Source organism: Sphaeramia orbicularis, chromosome 22, assembly GCF_902148855.1.
Source record: "Sphaeramia orbicularis chromosome 22, fSphaOr1.1, whole genome shotgun sequence".
In the NCBI taxonomy this organism is placed as follows: domain Eukaryota; kingdom Metazoa; phylum Chordata; class Actinopteri; order Kurtiformes; family Apogonidae; genus Sphaeramia; species Sphaeramia orbicularis.
The window spans coordinates 12,572,148-12,589,432 of NC_043978.1; the positions used below are offsets into that span (position 1 = coordinate 12,572,148).

Below are 17,285 nucleotides of genomic sequence, written 5' to 3' on the forward strand. Positions count from 1 at the left end.
CTTTGGAGGTGGAGTTTCCAGTCCTGAATGTCTCTGATTGGTCAGTTCTTGCAGCAGTTTATTCCAGCCCCCTAGTGGACGGGAGTGGAACAGCACACTGCAAAAATCTAAATGTTACCAAATGTATTTTTCTCATTTCTAGTACAAATATCTCATCACACTTCAAATAAGACATAATCACCTAAAGAGTAACTTTTCAGTGAGATATAAGAACTGATTTTTACACAATAGATCTGGAAAATCTGATTTCAAGAAATTTTACCAAGATAATTTTCACTTTTTCGATTGGCAGATTTTTTGGTTGAAGCATAAAAATCTTGAATTAAGCAAAAAAAAATCTTGAATTAAGCAAAAAAATCTTGAATTAAGCAAAAAAAAAAAAAAAAAAAAAAATTGAATTAAACAAAAAAAAGAAGTTAAATTAAGCAAAAAAAAAAAAAAGTAGAATTACGCAAAAAAAAAAAATCTTGAATCAAGCAAAAAAATCTTGAATTAAGCAAAAAAAGAATCTTCAATTAAGCAAAAAAAAAAATAAATAAATAAATAAATCTTGAATTAAGCAAAAAAAGAATCTACAATTAAGCAAAAAAAATCTTGAATTAAGCAAAAAAAAAAAAAAAATCTAGAATCAAACAAAAAAATGTTGAATTAAGCAAAAAAAAAAGGTTGAATTAAGCAAAAAAAATCTTGAATCAAGCAAAAAAAATCTTGAATCAAGCAAAAAAAATCTTGAATTGAGCAAAAAATATACATCGAATTAAGCAAAAAAAAACCCCAACAACATCTCATTAATTAACTTTATTCTCGTTAAATAATGACTTTTTAAAACTATGACTTTATTCTCGTTAAATAACGACTTTTTCTCGTAGTGACAAGCGTATTCATTTTCTTATGTGGCCCTAATATGCTATCGTAGTTATTTAAAGCATCCTAAAAGCACTTTTTACTATCTGTGAGTGGAAAATTATCAGAAAGAATGAGAAAAAATTGTGATATAGCATTAGATCCTGTTCTGATCAAATAAAAATGTGTTTAGTATTTGTACATATTTCTGGTGTAATTCAATCCTTCCAGGAAAAAAAAAACAGCCTTTTTAACAGTATCATGATATATCGTGATATATCGTATTGTTGGCACCACACACACCTACTCAACAGGGTTCCTAAATTGTCCATTTGAAGGATATTGTGTAGTGTGGATGTTGGTGTAACTACAGTAAAAGTTATTTGTGTTCACAGTAGTTCCTGGATTAGAGTTCTTTGGGTGGATGAACTGAAACGAGATGAAAAAAAAAAAAAAAAAAAAATATGGAGCCTCTTGAAGCTGGTCGGACATAAAAACACCTACTCTCTAATGATAAATACTTGCATTCACATCCTCTGTGTGGATTATATTCTGACTCCATTTAAGAACTGGAGGTTTTTTTACTCTTATTGATGCTGATGTGATTAACATAAAAGCCATGTGTTCTCAAACTGTCAGAGGAAGAAGAGCCACGTCACTAAGAAAAATGACAAGGACGATCATTTCAGGGAAGCTTAGAAAAATCCCAATATACTGAAACATCATTATACATGACATGGGTTTCATGGGTCAGGAGTTTCCACTTTTTAACCCTTTGTTCTATGATGAAAACTCATTGGGAATCAATGATAGAGTCAATAAAAATTGGACCAAAAAGCAGAATCAATAAAAGTATTGTTCCTGTTTAGGTCGTGTTTTGTCACATACAGTCGCAAGAAAAAATTATTAGACCACCCCTTGTTTTCTTCTGTTTCTTGTTCATTTTAATGCCTGGTCCAACTAAAGGTCCATTTGTTTGGACAAATATAATGATAACAACAAAACTAGCTCATAGTAGTTTAATTTCAGAGCTGATATCTATCCATTTAACATGTTTTCTTGATAATAACCAGAATCAGTTCAATTCTTCCATCAATATCTATGGCATTGTACTGACAAAAACAGTGCTTTTAGACATTCCATGTTTTCTTTTCTGTCTGTTTTAGTCACATGACACACACAGGAGTTAGGACTGGATTGCATGACCAGTGTTGTTGGTGACTTTTGATGGTCTAATAATTTTTTTCCATGACTGTATAGTCTGACTGAGCTTTGATTTCCTGATCAGTGTCATTTTGTTTTGCATTTTGTCTTCTGCACAACCTCACCGGCATCGTTTTCTGTATCTTTATTTGGTACAATTAATGTAATTACCCCCCCGCCCCGAAGGAGAGGCAAGGGGCATTGTTTTTGGTTTGGTTTGTTTCTCTGTTGTTTGTTTGTTTGTTTGTTAACACTCTAGCAGCAAAACTATTAGTTGAATTCATACCAAATTGGGTTTATAGATTGCCACTGACCCAGAATAGATCTCATTACATTTTGGGAAAAATAGGTGACAGTTTAAAATTTTTTAATGAATTTTCAGTGTTTTTTTCCCCATTTACTTATATTGGGCAAAGTTTCACATAAATAAAGCAGCAAAACTATTAGTTGAATTCATACTAAATTGGGTTTATAGATTGCCATTGACCCAGAATAGATGTCACTACATTTTGGGAAAAATAGGTGACAGTTTAAATTTTTTAAATGAATTTTCAGTGTTTTTTTCTCCATTTACTTATATTGGGCAAAGTTTCACATAAATAAAGCAGCAAAACTACTGGTTGAATTCATGCTAAATTGGGTTTATAGATTGCCAGTGACCTAGAACAGATGTCACTACATTTTGGAAAAGTAGGTTGAAGTTAAAATTTTTTATGAATTTTTAAAATCTTTTTTTTTCCCCCATTTACTTATAATGGGTGAAATTCCAAATATCTATAAAACATCAATTTTGTTTCAATTTACTTCAAACTTGGCACATATATAGAAGCAATTGATATGATGACATCATCAGAAGCATAGACATGATGACATCAGCTGGATCGATGCCAAAATAAACTACAATACATGTGAGGGGCGGGGTTTGTTGTGACTGGAACCAATTATTTTTCTTAAGAAATTTCAAGTTCTTCATGGTGGTTCAGGTTGTTCGCATTATATATGAAAGGATAGCTTGTAAATTTGACCATTTTCATGATGTAATTTGAGTATTTCTGCACTAAAACCAGAGAAAACTTTGGAGTTGTCATTAGTTACAGGTCATTATGCTGTTACTTTACTGGTCTGACCCACTTAAAATCAAATTAGGCTGAATGTGGAATCTGAAGGAAAATGAGTTTGACACCCATGTCTTAGATCAGGGTCTCAAAGATGCGGCCCGGGGGCCAAATGTGGCCCGCCAAAGGTTCCAATCTGGCCCGTGGGATGAATTTGCAAAGTGCAAAAATTCCACAGTCAAGGCTGTTCAACTCATTTTATTTCCGATTCCACATACAGACCAATATGATCTACAGTAAAATAATAGCATAAAAACCTATAAAAAATAATGACTCCATATTTTGTTCTTGGTTTGATGTGAAAAAATATTAAACTATGCCTATAAATAATGACAACTTCAAATTTTTGTCTATGTTTTAGTGCAAAAAATAACATTAAATGATAAAAATATTTACATTTAGAAGTGATCTTATAATAATAAAATGTGAATAATCTGAACAAATATGAACAACCTGAAATGTCTACAGAAAATTAAACACAATTTTAACTATTTTCTGCCTGTTACTAAGTGTTTAGTCCACAGGTGTCAAAGATGCAGCCCGTGGGCCAAAACTGGCCCTCTAAAGGTTCCAATCCGGCCTGTGGCATGATATTATGGAGTGCAAAAATTACACTGTAGAGATTAACAATCAAAGGTGTTGAACTGGTTTTAGCCCAATGTGATCTACAGTAAAATAATAGTCTAATAACCCTTACAATAAAATGTGAACAACCTGAAAATTAAGTCCAATTTTAACAATATTCTGTCTGTCACTAAATGTTTTGTGGATTTCTAGATCCGATTTGTGCGTTGTGTTCATAAGTTGACACATAATACTGTACACATTCTTATTTTAGTTGTGCATTCCAAACTTCAAAATTTCAACAATATTATGTTTGTGTAACATTGTGTGTAATGTACATGTGCAAGTGGTAAGTTGAGGTATAATATTGTTAAAATTTAGCTTATTTTTTTTAAAGAAATTAAATTTTTTCTGATTGTTCACATCTTTTTTTATGAAAAGATAGTTTGTAAATGTAAATATTTTCATAATTTAATGGGGTTTTTTTGCACTAAAATGAAGAGAAAAACGTTGAGTTATCATTATTTATGGGTTTTTATGCTATAATTTTAATGGTTTGGCCCGCTTGAGATCAAATTGGGCTGAATGTGGCCCCCAAACTAAAATGACTTTGACACCCCTGGTTTAGTGTCTTCGTAGATCCGATCCATAATGCACATGTAGAAATGATAAATTGAGGCATAACATTGTTAAAATTGCACTTATATTTAATTTTTTTTCAGGTTATTCACATCTTTTTGTTTGAATAGTTTATAAAAGTAAGTATTTTCATAATTTAATGGAGTTTTTTTGCACTAAAACAGACAAAATTTTGGAGTTGTCATTATTTATAGGTTATGTTATTATTTTACTGGTCTGACACGTTTGAGATCAAATTGGGCTGAATGGGGAACCTGAAGGACACCCATGTCTTAGATGGTTTGAACTTTTGATCCAATCACAGGACGTTACATGAGCTACTGTTGCCAAAAAACAAACAAACAAACAAAAAAAAAAACGCAATGGAACGTATAAGAAGTTAGTTACCACACCTACAAGCTGGAGTTCCATTAAATATCTTCTGTGTAACGTTGTCCTCAGACTCCAGCCTTTATCTGGACCTCAGAACACAACCTGTGCATCACGCTGCTCCTATTTTCCTCCATATTTCACACATCAAACTCAATCAACATCATCCGATCTGACCTGAAACAGCCTGATCACAGCCTGTTTTCTACCACAGATCTGTTCACTTCCAACAGAAGCTCAAAGCTCCAATGACATCTTATTAAACTGCTGTCTTCCATGATGGCTACCATGCATCTGCCTCCTCCTCCCCCTTCTTCTTCTTCTTCTTCTTCTACTGTGTTCATTTTGCTTTTACTGCAGGTGTGAAGGGACTGCGTCTGAATCTCACCGGACCTGAAGCTTCAACGAATTCTGACAAAACCAACCGATCTGTGAGCGACTGTGAAGATAAAGTCTCCCCGGTCCACGGCGGATGCAGATCGACAAAGCGACGACATAAAAACTACAGTATTCCATTTTTTTAAAAAAAATTGCCGGAGCCTTTTGAAGTTGCTGTTGTAAATGGGATTCAGAGACGCTCGCTGCTTTAGACCGTCGTGTGTGCTGCCGGGGCTTGTGGGATTACATGTCGCGGCGCTGAGTGGACTTTTCTCGAAACTAAACTCTGTGTTATTTCCCCAAAGCCTTCTGTATCATCCCTGCTTTACCCAAAGTGCATCCTGCCATCCCTGATTCATGCAGAGGAATGGAACAAAAAACAAACGCCCTCCTTCTTTTGTCATTCGCCGACATGATAACAAAAGGTCTAACATCAGGAGATTCTACCCGAACAATGCATAGACACGAGGAGAAGACTAACAAAATAACCATTCAGGGTTTACTGGACATCAAGCTCAGGCTAAGGACGTTTCCGTAATCAAAAATAGAAATTACTATAAGAAGCAAAACTAACCGATATATAAAAAAGATTCACCTCAAACCTAAACTTTCCTCCCTGTATTAAGGGATGATGGGTATTTGTGTTCCTAGAGTCAAACTTCTGTTTCATCTCAGGCAAAAAATAAAAAACCTCCATCCCTTTGGAATTCTCTGTGATTGTTGATCATGATTACATGTGCAGCGGTATCCCAGTTATGAGATCAATCCCAAGTTTCGGATCATTTTCGGGAAATTTATGCCGCATTTCCACAACGTGGAACCGGCTCGACTCGACTCAGGTACCAGGTCCTATTCCTGGAGACCGTTTCCATTACAGGATACCACCAACTTTACAGTACCTGGTCGTCATAGCGATGTGGCGCGTTACTTCTGTGTCGTCTGCTCAGAGAGTCGCTGATAAACTCGCTCAATGCATGTTGTCTCGTCAAGCTCATGCTGAATTTTTATGTCTGAACCTCCTCGACAAACCATGGTGTAGTTTTACAGGCTGTCATCATGTGCATGAACCTACCGCCATATTTACTGTCAACTTCTGCATTTGTTTTTTGTAAAACGACGGGTCACAGAGACAATTCTCTGACCAATCAGTGGTCTGCAGTGTTTACATGTCACATTTTAGTATCTGGTCCCCAGTCCTGGAACCTCAGTGGAGGTGATACCAAAAAACTAGTACCAGGGACCAGATTCCAGGTCCTTTTTTGTAATGGAAACACAAAAAGGCCGAGCTGAGTCGAGTCGAGCCGATACCACATAGTGGAAACGCGGCATTACAGAACTCTACCAGGCTGTTGATAAGACTCATCCCAGTCCCAGTTTCTAACATTAGGAATCAAGAGCTGATGTTTATATGTGCAAACGCAAAATATACTTCAATAATCAATAGTCATAACCGGGATACTCAAGGCCATGTAAACACACCCTATCTGTAAATAATCCATGCACGGTCCCATTGCCAGTAAACCCCTCCAATGTTTATAGTGCTACCAGTATGCAAACCCTGAATGTCCACATAGTAAATTATCAATGAAAAATATTCATATGTACAGTGTAGCTCAATAAAACGTCTTTAAATTTGTTTTGCATGCAGTCAACTGCATAATATACAGGCAATAAGTACGTTCAGTTGTTTCTTTGGCAGGCCAGAATCCAGCTGGACATGCATAGAGAGGTATGTACAATCAAAAAAACGGGGTCCAGGTCCCCCACCCCCCATGACCTGGAGTTAAAGTCAGTGTGCAAATGTTAAAGAGAATGGAGACCAGTGGTGTAACTGGGTGTGACAGAGCGGACAGCGGGTCGCTGGTCCATGTTCTACACCACTGGTTCAGCTCCCTTCAGAGCCCCTCGTCCTTCTCCGAGTCTGGAGAAACAGGCCTGGAGACGGTGAAAATGTCCTGACGTTGGATTTTGGTTTTGGGTGTGGTGGAAGTGGAAGTGGGCGGCGCCCCCGTGGACGGCCGCCTCTTGTCCGACAGCAGTTTGATAATCTCGGCCACCTGACTCTCCAGGGCGCCCAGACGGCCTCCCAGAGTCTGGATGTCGCCCCGGAGCTCCAGCCGGGTCTCGTGCAGCGCCGTCTGCAGGGCCTGCTCCGGGATGGGGCAGAAGGGGTGGGGGGACCCCGCTCCTCCGGGGAGAGGGCTGTGGAGGAGGGGGGTGACGGCCGCCGGAGTGCGAGCCTCCCCCGCCCGGTCGATCCGCAGCTCACTCTTAGTGATGCCGCTGTCGCACGAGTCCGTCTTACGGAGCGGGTTGTTTGCAGAAACTCCGCCTTCCTCTACGTCCCCGCCCCCCCCAGCCTCCTGACCTTTACCCTCCTGAGAGAGCATCTCCACGGAGACGGCCTTGGTGACGTTGTTAAGCCCCTCCTTCCTGGCCTCCACTGGGGCCATGTTGTTTTTCAGGCGCATCCATCCGCTGGCCTTCACGGGCGCTTTCGCGAGCGCCGGGCTGGAGCTGACTTTGAGCCGGACAGTCTGCTCGGCCCCCGCTCCGGCAGAACTGGGCTGCAGCTCCATGATGTCGCAGTTGTTCTGCTTGGTGGGGGGTTCGCCCGTATGGCTGTAGGCCAGCGAGCTCTGCATGGGCGTGACCTGAGACACAGTGAGCACGCTGCTGCTGGGCGGGGCCCCGTTCTGCAGGGACGAGTGGGGCCTCTGCAGGCTGAGCGGGAGCGAGTGCTGCAGGCTGGAGTGGCCCAGCTGCAGGTTGTGGGGGTGCAGGTGCTGGTGGTGCTGCTCCACCTGCAGCTGGTTCTTCTCCAGGTCCATCTGCGAAGCGGCCGCCGCTCCCTGGTTCCGAAGCTCCTTCTGCTGCTTGAACTTCTGGAAGAGCTTCCGGACCGGGTGATCCTGGGGAATGGTGAGCTGCACCTCGTTCTTCGCTCGCTGCCTCTCCTCTTCCTCCTTCTTAACCTCACTGATCTTGCGGAAAATTATCTGCAAGAAAAAAAGACCAAACAGAAAAATAAGGCTCTTATCAGAACACTTATCTCTCCATATGAATACTATGAATAATAATTTTCTCTCTGGCGCTCCTGTTGAGACTTTCACATTAATCATCACTGATAAAAAGCTTCTTTTTCTTCAACAATGAGGAAAAAGAGCTTGAGGTTTATTATTATGGAAATGTGTCAGTCTGTCAACTTGTGCTCTTGAGTCCATTCACATGTCACATTTGCTCTGCAGCGCACTCAGGTACTCCAAAGTGTAACTGTCTACTGGAGATTGGTGTTAAATTATCCATCAGTGCTCCTACACCTCCCCCTGTATTATTCTGCCTCAGTCTGGCGCCAGCTTCTCTCCTGGCTCCCCTTACACACTAATTACATTGGGAATGACAGAAATCCCTGCAAGGCAGGAAGCCAGCCATCCAACTGGTGATTTAAGCGTTATTCCTGGTTAAAAAGATAATGCTCCCCATAGATAGTAAGCTAAGTCAATCCTGGAGTTAAAGATGGAAGTGAAGCTGCCCACACTCCTGTCCACCCAGAATCAACCAGACGGACCACTCTACCTCCTAAACTCCGTCTTTCCGTCCAATTATCCCGCAACAAAACTAAGCAAAGTCATATGAGGAGGGAGAGACGGATGCCAATCACCGTTTCCAGAACCAACCTGGAGGCTAAACCTTGAAGATTACCACTTTTAATTAAATCAGCGATGACAAGTCGAGCGTCTGTTTGATGAAGAGTAAATGAGAAGTGATCACGGTGGGATTCTGTTTTTCTATGTGTCACTTTAGGAAAAGAACAAAGTGTCGACTGATGTGAATAAATCAAGAGGAATCTGTCACAGCTGATGTGAAGTGATCACATCTGATGAGCCTTCTATTAACTATGAATCACTTCATATTAACTCCCGCAGCCAGTTTACTTGTCCAGCCAAGAACAAAATGCTTCAGAAATGACAAATAAACTGCGAATCAGACCCTAGTGAACACAAACAATGGCGCTATGTCTGGAGGACGCCTCTTTACCCACGAAAAAAACTGGATGTGAATTAATTAAATGAATTGAAAAACACAAAAGAGAACAAATAGACATGACGGAGCAAAAGAAAAACAAACAAAAGCAGCTCAGATCTCACAGGAAAAACGGGAAAAAGGGCTAATACTCATGTCGACACATATGACAAAAGAGTGAATTGTGGGTAAAAAACAGAATTTATAGAACTAAGAATAAGAAAGAGAGAGGAAAACCCTGGAGGAAAGGCCTGAAAACTCAAATCTGTTAAAGAACAACATAATATAACACAATCCAGTCCCTCGAGTTCTCAGATTGACACCTTTCTCCTCATAATATATTCAATATAGAAGCCACACATCTCAGTTGAACATATTGAATCTGATTCCTGTTCTCTCAGGATAAAAACACAAACATGAGAGTTTGCTGTAATACAGTGTGAGGAGTCAAAGAGCAGCTGCGAACTGTTGGGGATACAGTGTCTGCTGTTTATGCCACTGTCCAAATGGAAAATGTCATCCCACAAACTCTTTAACTAGTGAGTCCAGAAACTCAGCTCACATTTATCACAGGTTTCAGAGACCGATGGAGAGACTGTGTTCAGATTCATCTTGGAAAAGTGAAATTTTTACCCCGGCCCCCGAAGCGGTCTCAAGGGGCATTGTTTTTGTTTTGGTTTGTTTGTTTGTTTGTTAACACTCTAGCAGCAAAACTATAAATTTTTTGTGTGTTTTTTGGCCTTTTGTGTTGATATAGTAGGTTAAAGTGAAAAAATAATAGACAGATGAAATAGATGAAGTTGTGCTGAAAAAAAAAAAAGATACCAAACATGGGTATAGTAACTAGGGATAGGAATCGAGAACCGGTTCTTTTTGAGAACCGGATCCCAGTAGCTCGATTCCTTGGAATCGTTTGCCTGCCTGCTTAACGATTCTACTTATCAATTCCGCCTTATCAATGCGCAATGATGTCACCTGTACGCTGCATTGTTTTGGTCAGAACGTAGCCAACATATTGAGGCAGAAATGGTCCAAACAGACGACGCCAGGTCCACTGGAACACTGGCAAAGCTTCTATTTCTTCAAAAGGGTGGAATCCTTCCAATATGTGAAAACATTTGTCCACAGCATGTGATTCATTTGATATGCTACTTAGCAACGCTTGTGAATCTAGCGGCAGGACGTCATCTGGGCCCAGTTCTGGCTCCAGTGCGGGCAACAAACGTCGTACCCCCTCAAATACAAGTTTCCGAAGGTAGGGGAAAGGAAATGAGGAGCACAACAACGAGAGACGGGCAGAGTTGAATTGGTTCCAAGTAGTGGAAATGCGGCAATAGAGGAATTAGCAAAGTGTCATCATCAGTTATTATTATTTGTACATACTGTACACTGTAACAAATTACTGTAAAAAAAACTGTACATTTTGTACAGTATCGTGCTGTTATTTGTTAATACAGTGTAATGCTGTAAATAATGAGGTCTTTAAGTAGCAAATTTAAAACAGTAAGCTACTGCAAAATTTGACAGTATTCTACAGTATTTTCTCCGATTCCTCCACTGCGGTCCGCCCAGAACTGGTCTGAACAAAGTCATCTGGCATCAAGTCCCACCAGCTCATTTAGAAAAGATTCAATCCAACGAATGTTAACGACAGACTTCTGCATCAAAGGTAAGTGGTTCTTTTTTGGAATAGAAGGAAAAAGTAAAAAGAGAAAAAAACTGAGGACAACTATTTTCACCCAGACTTAACCCCATACAGCACTGGAACGGAACCACCTGATGCTTCTACCAACACTGCCAGAACTCCGTCCTGCTCCAGTTGTTCATTTATCAGGTAATTGTGATTTTATCAATGTAACTGTCACCATGCTGTGGCATTTTGGGTTCATTAAACATAAAATTGCCTCCATAAAAATAATGTGATGTACGATCTCTTGTTGAAGTTCAAAGAAAAAAGCAGACTGAATTCACGACATGTACTAATTATGCACTTTGAGCCAATGTTGAGCCAAATCACAGAACGTGATTGACTGCGAATTTAATAAAAGCTCAATGTGAAAAGGTCATCTTTTGTTTGAGCTTTTTCTAGCAATGTTCATGATTTTTTGTATTTTAAAATGTAATTTGAAATCTTAAAATCCTAGCTTTTCCCTGTGCTGTACTGTATATATTACATTAAATATGTTTTACAGTAATATATTGTTTCTTGGAATACGGTAGTTACTGAAAAATGCAGCAACTGTGGCTAACAGTATTTTACTGTAAAAGGTACATGAAATAAAGCCCAGTACCGTAATACTTTTAACAGTAAGAATCTGTAGTTGTAGATTACAGTAGGGATACTGTAGGACAGGGGTGTCAAACTCATTATAGTTCAGGGGCCACATTTAGCTAAATCTGATCTGAAGTGGGCCGGACCAGTAAAATAATAACATAATAATATATAGATAATGTCAACTCCAAACTTTCCTCTATGTTTTAGTGTAAAAAAAGTAAGATTACATAATGAAAATGTTTACATCTACAAACTATCCTTCAAAACCATGTGAATAACATGAACAAACTGAATAAATAAGTACAATTTTAACAATATTATGCTTCAGTTTATCATTTACAGACATAATATTGTTAAAATTGTACTCACTTCTCTTAAGAAATTTCAGGTTGTTCATATTTGTTCAGCTTGTTCACAGTTTTTGTGAAATTATACTTTGTTTTAGTGTAAATACATGAAAATGTTTACATTTACAAAGAGAAAAATTTGGAGTTGTGAGTATTTATAGGTTATTATCATCGTATTTTACTGATCTGACCCACTTTATGTCATTTCAGTCTGAATGTGGAACCTGAACTAAAATGATTGTTAATATCTTACTGTAATTTTTGCATTTCACACACTCATCCAAAGGACCGGACTAAACCCTTTGGTGGGCCAGATTTGGCCCCCGGGCCGCATGTTTGACACCTGTGCTGTAGAATAACAGTAACATGCTGGCAACTCTAGCTGCCAGTATTTTACTGTTATTTAACGGTAAAATTTGTTAGTGTATATGTTATATTTTATGTGCAGAGATGGAAATATAAAAGACAGTTAATGCAAACACAACCGTTCATACTCTTTTATTCCTCACCCAATGAGAATTGATAAGTGTTTGTTTTGTTTTGTTTTGTTTTTTTCTCTCTCTTCTGCCCAGTTTACGCAGTTCTGGTTGTAGTTATTGTCACCATTATAATTGTCTCCATGGTTGTTGCTGTTTGTATTGTTGATACTTTCTTGTGAGGGTCTTCTCCACCTTCTTCTCTCTTGTTCTCTCCCCTTCTTCTACCCCCCCACCCCCACCCCCCATGTCAGGTCCGGGATCAAAATGTGGTTCAACTAAACTCATAATAAACACAGTAGAATATCAAAGGGCGCTTCATATACTTTATGAAGTTACCCTTGGCAAAGCAAATTTGTTCAGCACCGAAAGGAACCGGACTACCATTCTGCTGTTAGAACGCTGGACAAGACAAGTAGGAAAAAAAAAAAAAAAAGAAAAAAAAAAAGTAGTGTGAGATACTCCCTGGTAAAATGTCCAAATAAAAGAGGATACACAAGCAAAAGTGTTAGAAAAATGGGCAATGATGACTGGGAGTACAGTTGGTGTCGGCTGCTGCCTTATCGGTACAGACAGCTGCCTGTCAGCCAGCTGAGCCCAATTTAAGAAGAAAGAAAAAGAAAGAAAGAGAAGAAAAAAAGAGGAAAAAAAAAAAGAGAATCGATAAGAGAATCAGATCGATAAGCAAAATTGATAATGGAATCAGAATTGTTAAATTCTTATCGATTCCCATCCCTAATAGTAACATTTCTTTATATAGGATATAAAGGCAAAATCCAAAGTACCCAAAAACGGCCTAAATCGTCCCAGAGCTCTACGGGTTAACAGAAGTGCATGGACCGAAGCCTGGACAGCAGAACGTCTGTCACTGATCTCCTGATATGAGCAGAATAAAGAAATGCTGCGCCGTCTCCTTTTGTGATGCATTAGATACGCAGTAATAAGCCCCGATCCATCTGTGTAAAGACTCTGGCAGCCGCTCAGAGCTTTTTAAAGACTCGCAGGAAAACGTGGGGCTGCAGCAGTAATACTTGGCACTGCTCTGAGCGCTTTGACCTCATGGTACCGAGTCGAGTGGTTTTAGTCATAACTTACATTCAGCCTAATTTCTGCTGACCTAATTATTCCGCCCTTCTGCCGGTGATGGCGTACGGAGTCTCTTTCACAGTCTGAAGCGACGCATGCACAGAATAAACACGCGGCGCTGAGTAACGCCACTCAAAGACCTGTTCGAACAGCGGCGCAGAAGTGTGAAATCTGAAGGAAAGGCAGCAGAGATAAGTGTGTAGTGAAGAGCCCCTCCACTGAACAGCTGTCATTTGAAACCACAGGCCTTTGTTCCAATCCTACAGAGCACCAGAAGGGAAAATGCAGGATGACACTCCCTCACAATAAAGGCTAGCATTTACTTTTCAATATCTAATTAAAGTTTCCACGTTGTAGCAGTCATTACATAAAACCTTTTCAGACGGTTACCTCACTGACAGACTGAACTAAGTCACATTATGAGAGAACCAACACCTACTGCATAATGACCCTAATAATACAAGTTCAAGTACAGCAATCTGACACAAGCAGAGGGACCGTTGTGTAAAAACTGACACATGAATTCATGTCAGAGTCGCAAAAGCACAGACACTACTACTACTACAACCAGTAATGGTACATGAACTAAGACCGACCCAGACTGAAGGTAAAACCAGCTCTGTTTTCTCTGAATGTTGAAGGTTCTGATGAGAATGGAGAGGTTTGGAAAATATAGGACACAACAATATATGTGCGCACTTTTACACTGTAAAAAATCTAAATCTTAAAGTGTATTTTTCTCATTTCTAGTCCAAATATCTCATCACACTTAAAATAAGACATAATCACCTACAGAGTAACTTTTCAGTGAGATATAAGAACTGATTTTTAGACAATAGATCTGGAAAATCTGATTTCACAAAATCTTACCAGGATAATTTTCACTTGTTCCATTGGCAGATTTTTTTTTTTTGGCTTAATTCAAGATTTTTTTTTGCATAATTCAAATCTTTTTGCCTAATTCACATTTGTTTTTGCTTAATTTAAGATTTTTTTTTGGCTTAATTCAAGATTTTTTTGGCTTAATTCAAGATTTTTAGTGTAATTCAAGATTTTCTTTTTGCTTAATTCAAGATTTTTTTTGCTTAATTCCAGATTTTTTTGGCTTAATTCAAGATTTTTTTTTGCATAATTCAATTTTTTTTGGTGCATAATTCAAGATGTTTTTTCCACTTAATTTAAGTTTTTTTTTTTTTTTTGCTTAATTCAAGTTTTTTTTTGTGTAATTCAAGATTTTTTGCATAATTCAAGTTTTTTTTTGCTTAATTCAAGATTTTTTGCGTAATTCAAGATTTTTTTGTGTGTAATTAAATTTTATTGAGTAATTCAAAATTTTTTGTGTAATTCAAGATTTTTTTTGCTGAATTCAAGATTTTTTTTTGCATAATTCAAGTTTTTTTTGTGTAATTCAAGATTTTTTGCTTAATTCAAGATTTTTTTTTGCATAATTCAAGCTTTTTTTGATTAATTCGAGATTTTTTTGTGTAATTCAAGATTGTTTTTGCGTAATTCAAAATTTTTTTGTGGGTTATTCAAATTTTTTTTGTCTTAATTCAAGATTTTTTTTGTGTAATTCAAGATTTTTTTGCTGAATTCAAGATTTTTTTTTTGCATAATTCAGTTTTTTTTTTGCATAATTCAAGATTTTTTTGGCTTAATTCAAGATTTTTTTGGCTTAATTCAAGATTTTTTGTGTAATTCAAGAATTTTTGCGTAATTCAAGATTTTTTTTTTTTCATAATTCAAGGGTTTTTTTTGCTTAATTCATGATTTTTTTTTTTTTTTGCTTAATTCAAGATTTTTTGCTCATTCACTCACTCACTGAATGTTGACATTGTTCTCTTGCTGTTTATACTATATATTACATACTATATATAATTTACTTTTCAAAGTTTCAAAATATTAAGAAAAATACTTACATTTTTTTAACAAATGAAGAAATTGAAAATTATTTCATACATGAAATAATTATTTTGTGGACCAAAATGTAATACAAGTGATTATTTTTAACATGACAAAGTGACAAAAGTGACTTAAAAACACATTGATTTTTCATTTTTCTATTTAATTTTTGACCCATTAGTGGAAGAGTGGAGGGTTCAGAGACTCGCGCATGTAAGGGTTAATAATAATAATAATAATAATAATGATAATAATGATAATAATAATAATAATAATAGAAATCATTCATTCTTAAACAAAGTGAATTAAATAGTGATTGATTAGGATTAAATACCATGTTTTAAAGGTCATACGTACATGATGTTATACTTGATTTACACAGAACTCACATGTGTTTTTTCTATTTGGATCATATTGTTAATTATTCTGTGTTTCCTCGTCTAAAACCCATTCTGGGTTTAATGCACATCCTCTACGCTCAGCATTTACCATTAGAGGCTGCGTTCATTTACAACAGCTCATCAGTTTCTATTTGTAAGTACACCATCAGGGAACGGCTTTAACACGGCGATTAGAGTGGAAACTTTAAAAAGATGTTATTTAGCAAAGCAATTTCCCAAACACAAAGTCAGACTGGAGCGCTATTTTAAGATAGATTTAATTTCAATAGATTTACTGCTGAGTAGATGTGGAGCAGAGGAGGAAATCGACTGGAGAAAAACAAATCAACATGCCTTCACTCCACAGTTTTTACACATTTATGAACATCATTAGTTTTTAGTGTTTCACTCTGGGTTTCCTTAGTTTTACAAGTGCAAAAGGAGTTTTATTTATAGCTTTGGTTTTGAGAAATCAGCTCATTTTTGTGTTGAATTTGGGCTTTTCAGGTATATTAAAAACTTTATAGAAACTGAAAAAACAGTATTTTACTCACCTTCTATCAATTTATTTCATCGCATTTTTGCATTTAACTGTTTTACTTTTATTTTTATGTTGGTGTTATTCTATTGTATTATTTATTTATTTATTGGCTTATTTAATAAGGACCATGCACATTTATGAACATTGCTGTATAAAAAATACACCTATGTAAATATGTCTGAATTAGTAAAAATAACTACTTTTCATCTACAGTCCCTATAGGCAGGTGACAGAAACAAAACCTAACAAAGCCAACATTAATATACATCACTTGTTTGCTATAAATTAAAAAAAAAAAAAAACATATAATGATGACATAGACATCATCAAAACAAACAAATAAATAAATAACAAATAGACAATTGCAATTTCGATTGCAATTTTTACTCTATTTATTTTATTTTGAAGCCTTTAAGACCTAAAACTGTTTTTGTAGAAACTTCCATATGATTTTTTTTTTTTCTGCATTTAACCTTTATTGATTAGTTAACAGTTATTATCATATTATCCCCCAAAGTTCGTATTTCTCAATAAAAATCATGTATTTTTCTGTATTTAATTCACTGATCATGTAGAAGTTCCTAAAAAACAAACAGACTTTTTCACTAAATCTCTCATTAATTGAACCTAAACCCAGTGTGTCCCTCCACTGTCATTGAGCCAACTCCATGGGTTTTACTGGTGAATCAATGTTGTAGAAGATGACGGTGTTTCCACGGTAACTACGGAGCCTCTGAACGTCCAAATGGGTCATATCTGATGTCTATGAAAAGACGAATAACTATTTTACACCAGTTATTTACATGGATGGATAGGATTCGTAGATCAACAGTTATTTCATAGCCGCCACCCCCCCACCCCCACTGGCTCCACATGCACATCTGAGGAAGCATATGCTAATATGTGGAGAAATTAGCAAGTAGAGCCTGGAGGGACAACAGTACCCTCAATGAAGAGTCCATCAGATAAAAGACCGAAAAATAAGAACAAAAACAAGAGAGTTCAGAGACTGACAAAAACAACATGTAAGAAAGACAAGTCAAACACAAACATAGAAGATAAGGCAGGAGAAGCCCACAGTGTCACATCTGCATCTAAATAAACAGTAGAAAATGTACTAAGATGATTGTTTTTCTGTAAATAT

At 37.2% G+C, this 17,285-nt stretch overlaps 1 protein-coding gene across 1 annotated transcript in view; it reads right to left on the reverse strand.

Annotated features, from left to right (window-relative positions):
* Positions 1–6,570: 6,570 nt before the first annotated feature.
* kcnh5b (potassium voltage-gated channel, subfamily H (eag-related), member 5b) overlaps positions 6,571–17,285 on the reverse strand; it is a 492,331-nt gene continuing 481,616 nt past the window's right edge. Inside the window, exon 13 of the mRNA XM_030127455.1 lies at positions 6,571–8,110. Coding sequence (XP_029983315.1) covers positions 7,007–8,110 — 1,104 coding nt within the window. The 3' untranslated portion in view covers positions 6,571–7,006. The remainder of the gene's footprint in view (positions 8,111–17,285) is intronic.